This window comes from Pinus tabuliformis, chromosome 5_2 (genome assembly GCF_031772625.1).
Source record: "Pinus tabuliformis cultivar Carrire ecotype Pingquan chromosome 5_2, CPIR1, whole genome shotgun sequence".
Taxonomy (NCBI): Eukaryota; Viridiplantae; Streptophyta; class Pinopsida; order Pinales; family Pinaceae; genus Pinus; species Pinus tabuliformis.
In genome coordinates, this window is record NC_142306.1 from 304,159,967 (window position 1) to 304,176,223 (window position 16,257).

Sequence of the window (16,257 nt, forward strand, 5' to 3'; positions counted from 1 at the left end):
AAAGGAACTGTGGCTAAAAGGGCCTTAACCATGTAAGGCTGAAGATTTGACTCCTTTGTGAGTCAAATACCTGGGAGAGATGTATTTATGCATGTTTATGCCTACTGTGGATATGTGCAGGGGTAGCTCTACATAATAGTGGTATCAGAGCAAATTTGTAATCACAGCAGGTTGTAATTGAAGTAATTGGGGTTAAAACAGAACAAAGAAATTCTACGAGAAAGAATTGAGAACAGAATATGTGTTAAGGTGTTTATCCAGGCAAGAGGAAGGATTATATTCTAATCTAACAGAGGAAGGCACATGGAGGTGATGTGTAGCAGAACCTGCCGATGTAAGAAATAGAGGACAATCCATCCAAGGCATAGGTGGAATGGTGAAACAAGATCATGCTGAGATCTTGAAGGTAAGGTAATATGTTACGTTCTATTTTAAATTGATAATGTGTGTTTATATACTAATGCACAGGTGACAACAAGAGAAGTTGTGAGAGGAGAACCAGATGTGTTCTTGAAGACAGAGTAAGGAAAACACTCTAATGGAGAAGTGGTAGTGAACCTGAAGAATCCAACAAGAGATTGGACAGAGAGGACAATTGAAGTGTTGTCAAGAGAAAGTGAGAAATTGCAGAAGCCTAGAAGGAGCAAAGGTGTTGCTCAAGAGGAGGTTCCAGATAGAGGACCTATGCTTGCCAAAAGACTGAGTGAGGAGAGCTTAGTGAGGTAAGATTGCAGCGAGGAGGACTAGCTGTTGTAGAGGCTTGTTGTAGATAAGTGAGGAGCTCATGAAGGAAGAGGAGAAGAAGATGACTACTGATAGTTAGAGTAGGGTTTAGAGGGAAGCCACAACAGAAGAAAGATGAAGAAAGATGATGCCAAGGAAAATGGAAAGAGGATGAGTCAAGAGGAAATCGACAAAGATATTGTAGAGTTATAAGAGCAACTCGATGCATTAAGGAGGATACTTGAAGAAGACCAGAGACTAGGTTGGGTCTTGAGGAATAAGCCATTAAAATGGCATGAGACGCAGAGAAGGCTACAACAAAAGCAAGTAAAGTAGTTGATGGAAAAACTAAAATATGCTGAGTTAGAAATGGAAGAGTCCATTTGTGAACCTGAACAAGGAGAAATTTTTGGAGGAAGTGAAGATGAAGACTTGAAGACTGAAACTTCAAGTAAGGCCAAAGGGTCACATGATTTTAAATCTGACAATTTGTGTATGTTTGTAGGTGAAACATGTAAAGAAGTACAATTTGCTGATATTGTCATAAAGGAGAAAGAAGACAAGCAGAATCCAAATTCTATTTTTGAAGAGGATGAGATAGATAGATATCATATGCAGTTGGGGAATGATATCAAGCAACCAAGTGAAGAGCTTGAGGAGATTGAAGAGGAGACCATCGAAGAATTTCTAAATCATATGAAGGATTTAGAACAACAAGAAGATATGATGGTTGAGATATCAAGTGGGACCATAGGGTCTTATGTTTTCAAAATTGATAGTTTGTCTGTGGATGCGAAACAAATGCAGGAAAATGTTAATGCAGATGGTGAGACAAGGATAGCTCTTGGGGAAGATAAACAACAAGAGACTGAAGGCAAACTTGAAGAAGATACTATGCTAGCTAGAAACATAGTAAACAATCATCAATCCACCACGATGATAGGCACAACGGAAATAGCCATGGAAGCTATTGAGACAGTTAGTAAGAAAGAAGGACATCTAGTGAAAGATGTTAAGAAGGAATAAGTCTATGCAAAAGACTTAGCAAAGGGAGAAAGAACACTAATAAAGGAGTGTTATGCAGAGGATAAAAAATATTTTGAAGCTATCAAAATTATGGAGAATTATCTTTTAGAATATAAAAACTTTGAAATAAAAAAGGATGGAGAATGTCTCTTAATTGAGAAAAGAAGTGATTTATTGCAGCAGAAAGAGCTAAACAATGAATGGATATGTGAAGATGTGACAACACAGGAACAAGTTCTTGTGAAAGAAGGACATGAAATTTACTCTGAAGAACTGATATATGAAGCAACAGATAAGACTATTGAACCTTGTGATTTTCAAATTAATAATTTGTGTACAAATGCAGGAATTATGAGTAATGATGAAATACTTATGAAGTGTCACAAAGAAATTGCATTGCTGAATATTTGCTAAGAAATTCAGAGTATGATAGTATGATCACAAGAAAAGAAGTTCACCATAGTGGAAAAGAGAAAGAAGACATCATTAGAGCAGATGATGTAGGGAAGAGACTAGTTGATAGTCTCATGAATTATTTTGAGAATTCAAATCAACATATTGAGGTGATAACAAAGGGGAAAGAAATAGAGCAGCAAACTTAATTGTTTCCAAAGGAAGATAAAGCACAAAAGCATTTTGTTTTTAATTTTAACAAGTGTTTTGTGAGTGCAGGTTTTGTTGTAGATGCTGAAGGAAATTTGGCACAATTGAGCTACTTAAAGATGAAAGAAGAATATTCTATGGAGGAATTCAATCCATGGAACAAAAATGTTAAATTGCTGGAGAGAGTGTTGGATAGTCATGATTTAGTGCAGACAAAAATAAGGGTCAAGATGATAGGGAGGCAATCAGCATAGGTGTCAACATAGAATCTAGCATAGCAAGCAAAGCAAAACTTGGAGTAAGCAAAGCAAAAGTTGGAACAAGAGCAAAAGAAGAGGAAAAAGTAAACCAACAGCTACAAAGAGAAAGTAACTAGCAACAGTTTAAAGAATTAGTGGACAACAACAACAACCTGAAACAAAAAGGAGGCACAAATATGAAGCAGAAGATGGACGAGTCTAAGGAAGTACTCGAGATAGAGATTAAAGAGATGTGGAAACTGATGATGAAGTAGTTCAAATGGAGGAAAATGGTAGCAACATGAAGAAATATCAATCAGAACTTGAACCTGATTGACAAAGAGAAGAAAATGCAGTAGAAGACAATACAAGTATAGTAGCAGAAAAGGAACAGGGCATTTTGGCAGTTACAGAACAAAGTATGGGATCCAAGAAGACAAAGATCAGAAGGCACATGATCGGGAGATCATGAATATTTTCTACTTTGGGAGTCTGATGCTGGAGCATTCAACCTAAGAGAAAATCATTGTAGTTAAGTAGACATAGGGGCTAATGCATTTTTAGGATGTTAGATTCCTAAGTGATGAATAAATGTAATATTAGACTTTTGAGTGCATAGAATATGAATAAATTAGATGTGTGAGATATCTTGTAAATAATCTCGAATAAGAGGGACATGAGTGGGCAACAATGAAAAAAGAGACTAAAGTTAGTTAGGACTCTTTAAGCATTCCATGATTCAAGGAACTAAGGAGAGATTTTAGGAACTAATTGAAGTAGAAGTGGACAGAGGATTTAGGAGTCAGTTCAATAGATTTAGGAGTCGAACTAGGATGAGTTCAACATAACTCACTGGCATATATGTAAGCCTATAGGTAGAGTCAGGGGAGAGGCCACGATATTGAAGAATAGGCCTATGCGAGATAGAGAAGTCTCAAATGTAATCAATTGTTTATATGTTTATATACAGAGGAATTCGATTCTAAGTGTGCAAATGTGTGAATCGAGTGCTTTATGATTGATTACTGTGTGAACTCGTAGGTTCTGTAACGGAGGTTGTAGGCAGAGTCGAGGTGGAATAAAGAGGAAAATAACGAGCCAAGAGATTCATAATGGATCTTTGAATCCATTCAAAAAGATCAAGTTAAGTCCATAGTCAATGATAAAAATCACAGAAATCGAGCTCAGAAGGGAGTCACAGTGGAAATAGTGAAAGGCTGAAACCTTTGAAGAAGAACAAAACCACAAAAGAACTGAAGACTTAGCATAAAAACTAACTAGAAAGGAAGAGCGAAGGAGTAAAGTGACAATGCTTATCAGCCGTTATATTTAGAAGATCGACGGTCTAGATGATGTTGCTGAGGAGCAAGCAGAATATCGCATCGATGAACTTTAAATGAAGGAAGGAAGTTTTGTAATAGTGAAAGTGGATTTTGGGTGGCTTCAAAACCATAAGCAGTATTGAAGGACGAGTGCTGATTCCATTCATCAAACGATGCGTGGCAGTAGAGGATGAGAGGAAACCACTTTATCAGGTGGTTAAACCTCACGCTTGTTATCTAGCCGATATTAACAATAGCCATCAGAGCTATTGGGTATAGATCGATGATGGAGAATAGGCGTGCACATTCAAATGGTCGAGAGCAATCTCAACCATTGGATCAGGGGATGCAACGGACAATCAAGATTTGATCGAAGACTACACTGATCGGCGATTGAAGATCATGCTTATTGGAGTTCAGAGAAGTAGCCGTATGGAGTGACTAAAGGTGTGGACCTGATGAAGTTATAGATGGGGTTGGAAAGTATTTGAGATCTACTTATATGTGTTCGGATTTCAATGTATTTCCATGTATTGGCGATAGATGTGTTGTGGAGCCTTTTTAAGGCTAAAAGATATATTAACGATTCGATAGTCACATATTAGAATCAAAGGGGTGATGAGGCTTGTATATATGACCCGTAGAGGAGCCGATAGCCAATTACGTTAAAGGAAATCCTCTGGAAGTATGCAGAGTCTATACCAAAGTATAAAAATGTATGATTTGCGTATGTTTTCCTTTATAAAAGGGTTTAGCAGGAAAATAGCACAGATAGAGCATTTCATGAGATATAACATATGTGAACCAAGGTTTTGAAAGGGAAAGGTTATATATGTGTGGTTTAAGGGTTTATAAAGGTTAGCGAAGGTTTCTACAGGGTGATAGAATCCCGATAAGAAGGATATAATGGAAGACTTTAATAAATGGATAAATGAAGGCTTGAGAATTAATTTAACTCCCGATAGGAGGTTTAAGCAGGGTGATTGGCTCCGATATAAAAGGAACTATGGCTAAAAGGGCCTTAACCCTATATGGTTGAAGATTTGACTCCTTTGTGAGTCAAATACCTAGGACAGATGTATTTATGCATGTTTATGCTTACTGTGGATATGTGCGGGGGTAGCCATACATCAGAAGGATGTTAGGTCGCTATAATACTAGTGATTCCCCTATTCCTATTGTCATTGTATCGCTTACTATTATTGTTGTTCCCCTATTGTCCCCATATTGTTATTAATGTGCCCCATAGAATCCCTCTATTGTTATTTTTGTGCCTTTGTATTATTATTGTTAGGTCGGCTTGGTTATTGTGATCCCTTAGAGTCTTATATATAGAAAGGAGGTTTTGTCATTTGAATCGTCCAAGAATTGTTCATTTGTGTAATGTAAAGGAGGTTTCCCCCTCGAAGGGGCTGAATTCTAAGGCGTTAATCTATCTTTTCTATCTTTTTGTGAGCTGGTTTCATAACATTTGGTATCTGAGCTTTGGATTCTAGGGTTTCACTGCTCCAAAAAGGTCATCATGGAATTTTTGCTATAACTTTTTGGATGGAATTACCACTCCTCGAACTATCAAGATAGAAGGGCATATCAAGAAGAAAAATGTAATAACGTTAATTGATTCGGGAAGTGCCCATAATTTTATTCATTGTAAGGTAGCCAAGGAATTGAATTGCTTCCTATATCCAACAATAGAGTGTCAAGTGATGGTTGCAAGTGGAGGAACCATAAATTGCTCAAGAAAGTGCCATAATATCAAGCTATCCATGGGATAATATTTATTGAATAGCCCAATGCTTTCCATTCCAATGGGTGGTGCTGATGTTGTACTAGGAGTCCAATGGCCATAGTCCTTGGGTACAATAGATTTTCATTTTCAAGATTTTTTCATGAAATTATCTTCAGAAGGAAAGGAAGTTGAATTAAGGGGTATCGCAGGGAAATCGAGAGACATAATCAACTCTAACGGAATGTCAAAGCTTTTAAAGAAAGAAAAATGAGGCATAATTGCACAATTATCTTCACTAGAGGTTCCCACATCGAAATCATCAATTTCTCCAAATCTCAAAAAAGTCTTGGACAATCATTCCAAGATATTTGAGACTCCCAAAGGCCTCCCACCTATTCGTGATCATGATCATGCTATTAATTTGGTTCCAGAAAGTGTTCCTCCAAACATCAAGCCTTACATATATCCCTATGTCCAAAAGAGTGAAATTGAACGTATGGTTGCAGAAATTCTAGAGGCTGGTATAATTCAACCTAGTCAAAGTTCTTTCTCTGCTTCAGTAGTATTGGTTCACAAGAAGGATGGGTCATGGCGCATGTGTCCATATTATTGGGAGCTCAACAAGCTCACTATTAAAGATAAATTTCTCATTCCTATCATTGATGAATTATTGGATGAATTGCATGAATCAATTTAATTCACCAAGTTGGATCTTTGTTCAGGATATCATCAAATTAGAATGAACACTAAAGAAATTTGAAAAACAACATTTAGAACTCATGAGGGTCATTATGAATTTTGGTCATGCCTTTTGGCCTTACTAATGCACCTTCTACATTTCAAGGTTTGATGAATTCCATTTTCAAACCCTTCCTTAGAAAATTTATGTTAGTATTTTTTGATGATATACTAATCTACAACAAGTCTTGGAAGGATCATGTCCAACATGTTGACACGGTGCTCAAACTATTGGAGGAGAAACAATTATATGCAAAAATATCCAAAAGTTTCTTTGGAGTACAAGAGGTGGAATATCTGGGTCATATTGTATCTCATGAAGTTGTTAAGGTAGACCCTAGCAAAATTAAAACCATTAAGGAATGGAAAATCACCACATCCATAAAACACCTACGAGGATTTCTCGGGTTGATAGGGTGTTATCGCAAGTTTGTTAAGAATTATGGGGGAATAGCAGCACCTCTAACAACATTATTGAAGAAAGATGCATTTTCATGGACTCTAGAAGCAACAAAGGCCTTTGAACATCTTAAAGAGGCAATATAGCAAGCACAAGCCTTAGCTACACCATACTTCACAAAAGCCTTTATTATGGAATGTGATGCCTCAAGAAATGGAATTGGTGTTGTTTTAATGCAAGAAGAAACACACATTACTTTCAAAAGTCATCCAATAAAAAAAAATTATTTACACAAAGCTATTTATGAGAAGGAAATGTTGGAAATATTACATGCACTTAAGAAATGGTGACCGTACCTAATGGGAAGACACTTCAAGGTAAAAACAGATCATGATAGTATTAAATACTTTTTAGAACAAATATTATCTTCAGAAGAGCAGCAAAAATGGGTCATAAAGATGTTGGGTTATGACTTTGAAATTATCTACAAAAAGGGAAGAAAAATGTTATGGCAGATGCACTCTCAAGAAAGGATGAGGATGTGGAAGCATTTCTTTGCGCCATTTCTATTATCCAACTAGATTGGATAAATGAAGCAAGGGATGAATGGAAGAATGACGAGGAAGTGTGGGCACTCATTCAAAAGATACAACAAGATCCGAGTACATCTTATACAATTAGCTGGAAAAATGATTCGTTATAGTACAAGGATCGGTTATACCTAGGTAAGAATTCCCAACTCAAACAAAAGATTATTAGGGAATTGCACACCTCTCCCTTAGGAGGGCACTCAGGATTTTTAAAAACCTACCACAAGGTTAAGAAGGACTTTTTTGGGATGGTCTTAAATTGGATATTCAAAAGTTTGTGGCAGAATGTTTGGTTTGCCAACAAAATAATTTTGAAACAATTAAGACCCTAGGACTATTACAACCTTTATCCATTCCAAGCCAACATTGGGAGGAGGTTTCAATGGATTTTATCATAGGTTTACCCAAGTCCAAAGGAAAGAGTGTTATCATGGTGGTAGTTGATAGACTTACCATGTATGCACACTTTTGTGCATTATCTCATCCATTTAAAGCAAGTACAATTTATACTGCATTTATGGAAACAATTCAAAAGCTACATGGAAACCCAAAGATTATTGTAAGTGATAGAGATCCCATTTTCACTCGAAATTTTTGGACAGAATTATCTTCTTGTTTTGGTACTTAGTTAGCTCATAGCTCATCTTATCATCCTCAATCTGATGGCAAACTGAGATAGTAAACAAATATTTGGAAGGATATATTTGTTGCTGAGATAGTAAACAAATATTTGGAAGGATATATTTGTTGCTTTGTATCTGATAAATAGACACAATGGGTCAAATGGTTGCCTCTGGCTGAATGGTGGTATAACACTTCCTTCCATACTGCAACAAAAATGACTCCATTTATGGCACTCTATGGATATCATTCACCATCTATCACATCATATTTTAGAGAAATTTATAAGGTTCAAGCAGTGGAAGATCACATCGAGCATCAGCAACAAGTTCTCCTACTATTAAAGGATAACCTCACCTTGGCACAAAATAGAATGAAACAGCTGGCAGATCAACATCGCAACAAAAGAAGTTTTGATGTAGGCGACTCGGTATTCCTACGGCTACAACCATATAAAAAAATGTCCCTTAAGAAAACTAAAAAGGATAATAAATTATCACCAAAGTATTATGGTTCATACAAGGTGTTGCAAAAGATAGGTATTATGGCATACAAAATGGAGCTTCCTGTAGCTTCCCGAGTGCTCCCAGTTTTCCATGTTTCATGCATAAATAAGGTTATAGGTGACAAGATTCCAGTTCAAACAATATTGCCAGAACTTGATGAGGAAGGAAAAATCATATTGGAACCTGAAGCAGTCCAAGAAACAAGAACTCGACAACTATGAAATCGATCAATTTCAGAGTATCTCATCAAGTGGAAGAACTTACCCATTGAAGATTCCACATGGGAGGATGAGAATTTTATACAGACGCATCGAGAACTACTCAAGCGTTGAGGACGAGACTTTTCTGAAGGAGAGGGGCATGTTAGGTCCCTACAATACTAGTGATTCCCCTATTACTATTGCCGTTGTATCCCTTATTATTATTGTTGTGCCCCTATTGTCCCCATATTGTTATTATTTTTCCCCATAGAATCCATCTATTGTTCCTTTTGTGCCTTTATATTATTATTGTTAGGTCGGCTTGGTTGTATTGTGACCCCTTAGACTCCTATACATAGAAAGGAGGTTTTATCATTTGAATCATCCAAGAATTGTTCGCTTGTGTAATGTGAAGGAGGCTTCCCCCTCGAAGAGGCTAAATTATAAGGCGTTGATCTATCTTTTCTATATTTTTGTGAGCTAGTTTCATAACAAAGGAATTTTTAGTGACAAGTAGAAGGATGAAGCATGAGGACATGTGTTTGTTAATGCTTGATAATCTAGGAATAAATTCACTTACGAAGACCAATCCTTTTGTTGTTTCCTCTGTTATACGTGATTTATGATTGCAGACAAAAGTATCTCCCCTAGGTCGGTGGCTAACCTAGAACAACAAAGAGACAAGGAACACAATGCTTTTCCTTAAAATAAATAGATGATGGAGTGAGGCCTACCTGGAATCCTTCACACAGTTTGATCCGTCTTTAACTTGGAAACTCCAATTCCAGCTCCGAATGCCAAAATCAGAACCTGCACAATCAGATAACACAAGTCAAGAAACTACTAGACCTATGTAGTATCATCTATGTACTTCATTCAATAGATCAACATGGTATTGAAATAAGTGAAATAATAACATCACATATGGTAAAATAATGAATTCTTTGCATTACTATAAATGGAAGGAGACTCCAACAATAAGTAGCAGTTGATCTTGTAGAAGAGATCCTCCAAGTTGTTGACTTGTCCTTTCCTTATCACAATATGCACTTCCAGTCATCCTAAATGCATGAGATGATGAGCACTCACTACAACAACATAAGGGCATAATCACTATCCAAAAGCCAACCCCCAAAAACTAACCAGATGCTTGTGGAATGAGGTAATTATGTAGGAAGGAGAGGTAGTTCATGAATTCGTATCCATTTACCAATCTAGGCTCGAGATCCAAAAGTGATGGGAGGATGAGCTTAAGGGATAGGATGGTGATTCCTCCAAGGTGGAATTAGATAAAACTCAAATTTTTATCCAAGGTAAATGGTTGAAACAACCTCTAGAAGCTTCTAGAAGAGGAAGTTTCGTATTTTATTTTTATTTTTTCCTGAATTTCTAGAGTCAACGCACCCCCATAGTTATGTAGGGTGCATTGCATACCACCCCGAATGAAGGAGATACTACACTGCAATGAATTTGCTCAATTATAAGTGGTGTGCTAAGGACTGAAACAAGGTGTTTTCAGAAAGAAAATCAGGGATTAGAGAGAGTAATGCTTAGGGAATTGTGAAATGATGATAAAAAAGGGGAATAGGACATTGATTGATCACATGAGGAGGCTTATTGATCAAATGTGACAAAATGGCCTATAACATCCTCTTATCCCAATGTCTTATAAACCAAATTTTCAAAAGATTTCCTTTTAAATGGAGGAGGTAATTTTCAATAATTACACATGAGAGGTTTTTGATCTGATGCTTTCTATGCTATATTTCTTATGGGGAATGAAGCCCAAAGGCTACTCTGTTGGTTCTAGTATCCTGTTTGAGGAACCTTACAATTGCCTCTTATTATTTATAAATTGAACTTCTTTATTTTTTGAGGGGATTCTTGTAGTTCCACTAATTCTTGAGGTTCCATCATATGAACCCATACATCCCTTGACATAGTGTATTTGGAATCCACTACTCAATCACCAATTTATGGCATAGATCACATATGAGGAGTACACCTTCATAATTGAAACATAATGATTAACAATCTTCACCTCTTCATTTAACAAACTTCTTTTTCAATTTTTTTCTCAGTTCTATATCCATTAATATCTTAACCATCTCAAAGTATTCAATATATTATAAAGGATAAATTAGCTTCATAATATAAACCAAGGAATTTTTTTCTTTAGAGAAAACATACTCTACCCATGAAATTCCCAAGAATTTGAAACCATGCTTGAAGATGCCCACTTAGCCATTCCACCATTTAGGTCTACAACTTTTTTAAAGAAATATTTTTAGAATGTAACCATCTATAAGGATTAGGGTTACCAAATTTAATATTTTCTTCTTCAAATCAAAACACTTTTTCTCATATTTAAATCACAGGTTACTTGTGGGGGGTTTTCCAATGATATAATATTTATTAAAAATGGAGTCAAAACACTTTTTTAATATTTAAATCTATTAAATCACATGCTACTTGTTGGGGGTTTTCCAATAATATGATCTTTATTAAAAATGGAGTCTATATCATTGAGATATGGTCGTTTCAAAATTTTCACTCGTGTATAATGTGAGCATTACTATGAATACTATGTGACATATGATGCCTCACCTAGATCCATGTATCATCTAAGTATTGCCATGTTAATAACAAAACAACTTAGTTTTGTGATATTGTCCATTGAACCAAACCTAATTTATATTCATATAATTATATTAATGCAGTAATAATATAAACATATATAATTATCGCAACACCATTAAATTAGTAAATTACATACCATCAAAAACAAGGAAAATGCGCTGTAAAAATTAAAACATTCTCTCTTTTCATTTACCTCCGATGGTATCTTCCACCATGGATGAAATAGGGAAATTTTGAAACGTAACTGTTAGAAACATTGTTAACTTTACTGAAATCGAATGGTGTTATTGGTCATTTAAAAAAAATTAACATATAGCTTTTATTTTTTTTGAAGTCATTGAACCCCTCGTGGTATTATCTACCATTGATGAAATTTAATGCCTAGTATATTAGTAAGTACTCCCACAAATATAAGATATTCTGCATTAGAAATTAGAGAGGATTATTAAGCAGTTTAAGATAATATAGGATAATTTGCATAAGTAATTAGAGAGGATTATTTTTTTAAGGAATTATTCAAATTAACAATCAACATTCTCTGCATCAGAATTTACTACATAAAATTCGTTTCATCATATAGGAATTTTGCGAAGGGAAGTAAATTATATGCATAATTATTCTTATATATGCCTAATATATTAAAGATTTTTTTTTCCATCTAATAAGATGGATTATACTATGATTTACTATGTTCATTTAAGTAAACAATAATTTTTATCATCATTATTTATTAATGTTAAAATTTAAGCGGATATAGTTTCATATTCATAATAACATACATAGTTGGAGGTTTAAATTCTATTCCTCAAAAAAAATTCAACATTCTTAATAATAATACTTATTTTCTTTATAATTTATTAATAATATTTTTTTTAATTTTTAAAATGTAAATTTTTCATTAACTAATTAATAATTTTGACATTAAATTTATATGATTGTACTAATTTATTTATTTATTTTTACATCAAAAGATATAAATAATCTAAAAAAAAAGCAAGGTCGAATTTGTCAAAATGAAGTACGGAGTTATTGAAATGTGGGCAATGAAGTGAGTCCAGTTTGAGATTGAGTTCGAGCAGATTCATTTCCTCGACCTCGTAACCTCGGCGACTGATAAGGATGCGTAAGCAGGCTCGACTGATAAGGAGAGGACCTTTAGGTGCTCGACCATAAGGGAGAGGAGAGGCCTGCTCCCAACGTGCTTAAGATGCCGCCGTGGATCTATCCACTCGAATAAGGCTTAGTTGTGTTCCACACATTTTTAAATATAAAATATTATTAAAATAAACTATCAGACTTATCTATAAAAATATATAGACATTTTACATTATTATTATTTTTTAGAAACTATAACACACTAATTTAGTATAGCTCCCATCCAATATGGAAGAAATATTGTAATGTGTTGTAATATCTTCTAAACATTTAAACTAAATTAAATTACATAAAACTAAAACTAAAAATAAAATAAGATGAAATCTTTTTACAATGAAAAGAAATATAATAAATATAAAATTAAAATAAATCTAACTAATTTTTAACCAATTATAGCACAAAGTTAATTTACCTAATAAAATAATATTATAGAAAATATCCTAATATTTTATTATACAAAATATTCTAATTAATTTAGATTAAGAAGATTTAAGTTTGTTAACCTACAAAATATTATAATCAATTAAAAAATTTGATAATTTAAAAAAAATAAAACCAAAATAATGAACATTAACCGTTGTAAATTATATATTTGAAAACTAAGCCAATGCGGTTTGTTAAGCCAGACAATCCAGGAATCCAATTCATTACATATTTTCCAAATTAACCCAAGACCGTTCCACAGTTAAACAATCCAGGAATCCAATGCTTCCGTGACCATCGAAAATGTATAAATTATAAATTAGGGTTGGTTTAATTATGCTGAGTTTTGGAACTTATATTTGTGATTTTAAAATTTTTAGAAAAAAATAATACAACAGTGTGATTTTGTTTATTATCTGTGACCGCTTTAGGTTTCAGCTTTTTTTCCATTTTAGGTTCAAAGGCAGCGCCTTCTGTGTCATCAGGAACAGTATAACAGTATTTTTGACTGCTCTGTTTATGGCCTTTATGTATATTTTCTTAATATAATTTACATCCTGATTTTCTTTCTGAAAAAAAAACAGTTAAACTAAAATAATTTATAATTTTTAAAAGGTGTTAGTTAGTATAGATAACTATCCAATTTTTTATTTTAGCAGTTAGAAAGATAAATCAATTAAAAAGTTAATTTAATGTAAAGTAAATATTTTAATTTAATAAAGATAAAATAAATTTTATAAGAATAAAATAAAAAAAAATAATTGATAGACACATGATATTGAGAATTTATGATATTGATTTATGGTATTATACTGAATACAATTTTTTAAAAAGAATTTTAATTAAATGAGATTCATCTTAAGTCAAAATCTATTTAAATAATAATAATAAAAAAAAAAATTAACTCTCAAAAAATTTGATAAATTAATGATTCTAAAATTAAAATAAATCTAAACTCTAATACAAAATACTTCCAATTATTCAAATTATATAAACAAACCAATTTAAACCTACTTCAACTTAAAATTATATTTCCATTTAAATCTAAAATGAACCTCTACTGCACATTATAATTATAAAAGATATATTTCAGTGAGGGACATTATAATTATAAAAGATATATTTCAGTGGGGGAGAGATCCCCTCTGAAGAATCAACATATAACATATGTAGCCTAAGCCAACAGATATACATATAGCAGAAGCTAGAAAAACAGCATCATCATACAACATATGTGGCCGAAGCCAACAGATAAACAAATAACTGAAAAGTGAAGTAAAGAACATCACCAAAACAAATGGTGGCCTGCCCAGAAATTGAACCTGACTAGAGTGCGAAAGCCAATGGCCCCAGCCACCACATAGCCACCACATCGTGCACTCACGTGCATAAAAGATATATATCCTGTGTGTATAAAATTATAAATATAAAATGAATTTATACTATGGGGATAAGAGGGTTCAAACGGATATGAAAATGCACAGGTATGCGATCGCATGATGACGAGAGCAGCACACCAGATCCAAAGCCGAGATGGAATCCGAAGCCTGAACAGGTCCAGATTTTGGAAGAAATATTCAATTCCGGTAAGGTGAATCCTCCACGAGATGAAATTAAGAAAATCACCGCTCAGTTGCAAGAATTCGGAGAAGTTGGGGAGACCAATATCTTTTACTGGTTCCAGAACCGAAGGTCCAGATCCAAACAAAAGCAACGACAACAGGCTGCACAGAGGTCTAGGTCTGGCGCAGAGAGCAGTAGACCAGATCAGTCTAAAGCTTTGGAGGCCACACGCACAGCTAATTCCCTCCTCCACACTGGTGAACCCTCCTCTTCTGCGATGCCGGCTTCCTCATTTTCGACGCATCAGGACCACCAATTTTATCGTGCTCAAATGAATGAAGAAGTGAATGCTGATCAGTGGAGTTACATGCAAGCATTCGGTGTAACAGTAACCATTACTAAAGGTACATGTTTCGAAAATTTTGATGGGTAGCTTAGTTAGTTGAAGTTTTTTTGGTTAAGTTATTAGTTTTTGGATCAATTTTTTTTGGAATGGTAATATAGTTGATTGAAGCTTTTTTGCTCATGAGCGGACAATTTCAATTCTCTTTAGGTTCATCAAGTTCAGTTGCCTGTAATAAAGTCCAAAGTGTTAGTACCTTCTAATTCCTTGTAATAAAGTCTAGGTGTTAGGCTCTTCTATACTGTCATTGATTCTATGTCATATACTGTCATTGATTCTATATCAGATTAATCATATGGGTAATGTAGTTGGTTGAAACTTTTTCGGCCAAATCATTAGCTGGCAGCTTCAATTCTCCTTGAGTCCATCAAAATCAATGTTAAGCCCTTCTAATTCCCTGTAAAGCCCTTCTGGACCATATCCTGTTTCTATTACTTGCATTATTTTCATGAATTTATATATTTACTTATTTTTACTAAAGGTTTTGTCGCTGGAACTGGCCAAGGCTCGATGTATAGCCGCCCAATAACTGTATTCATCAATAACAGAGAAGTTGAAGTTCCAGCGGGACCGATAAACGTGAGGGCTGTGTTTGGAGAAAAAGCAGTTTTGGTACACTCCTCTGGGCTGCCCGTACTAGTAAATGAATATGGATTCACTTTGCAAGGCCTGCAGCATGGAGCTATTTATTACTTGGTATGTCTGATGCTCACGCAGAATTTCATACTGCTATATCTTGAGTTCTAGTTCTCAAAATATTTGTCTAATTCACGTCGAATTTAACATAGTTGAAACGGCACTTTGTTTTTTTCTTAATTATTCTTTCCAGATGTGAATTGGCATTTTCATTGATGGCCAGCTTTATCAGTGAAGTTTAAGATTTCGTACGGATGGATGCTCGTCTCAGAGATGTCAACTTCACCGATGGCTCTTATTTCTGTTGAATTATATTTGATATAACTGTCGCTTAGATATTTGATATATATGGAGAAGGAAAAATGCTTATGATTGCTCATGGACATTGCCCTCCAGTTCCATAAATACATCGACATGGCTGCATTTCATTCCTTAATGAAAGGTTGCTTTGTAAATATCAGAAGCACATCTCCTCAATGTAGATATCTCCGAGATGTTTTTTTCTTTTATCCCTTGATATTAGGTTCTCACTTTTCTCTTTTCTTTCAAAATTATATGGACAAAGGTAGCAGAGCAAGATAATACATTATTTTTTTCCCAAAATATTAATTTGAAATCTCCATGGGATATGCATCTCATATTTATGAATGGCTTAACACATTAAAAAAATAATTTGAAATTATATATCTGAATGAGATTTGATTAATAGAAATGAGTTTTTTTCCAACCGATCAAGAAGA

At 34.4% G+C, this 16,257-nt stretch overlaps 1 protein-coding gene across 1 annotated transcript in view; it reads left to right on the forward strand.

The window, feature by feature from the left end:
- LOC149158751 (WUSCHEL-related homeobox 8-like) overlaps positions 1-16,011 on the forward strand; it is a 96,534-nt gene extending 80,523 nt beyond the window's left edge. Inside the window, exons 2-4 of the mRNA XM_089433370.1 lie at positions 14,400-14,886; positions 15,379-15,577; positions 15,711-16,011. Of these exons, the coding sequence (XP_089289496.1) occupies positions 14,400-14,886; positions 15,379-15,577; positions 15,711-15,716 (692 nt within the window). The 3' untranslated portion in view covers positions 15,717-16,011. The remainder of the gene's footprint in view (positions 1-14,399; positions 14,887-15,378; positions 15,578-15,710) is intronic.
- Positions 16,012-16,257: the final 246 nt, after the last annotated feature.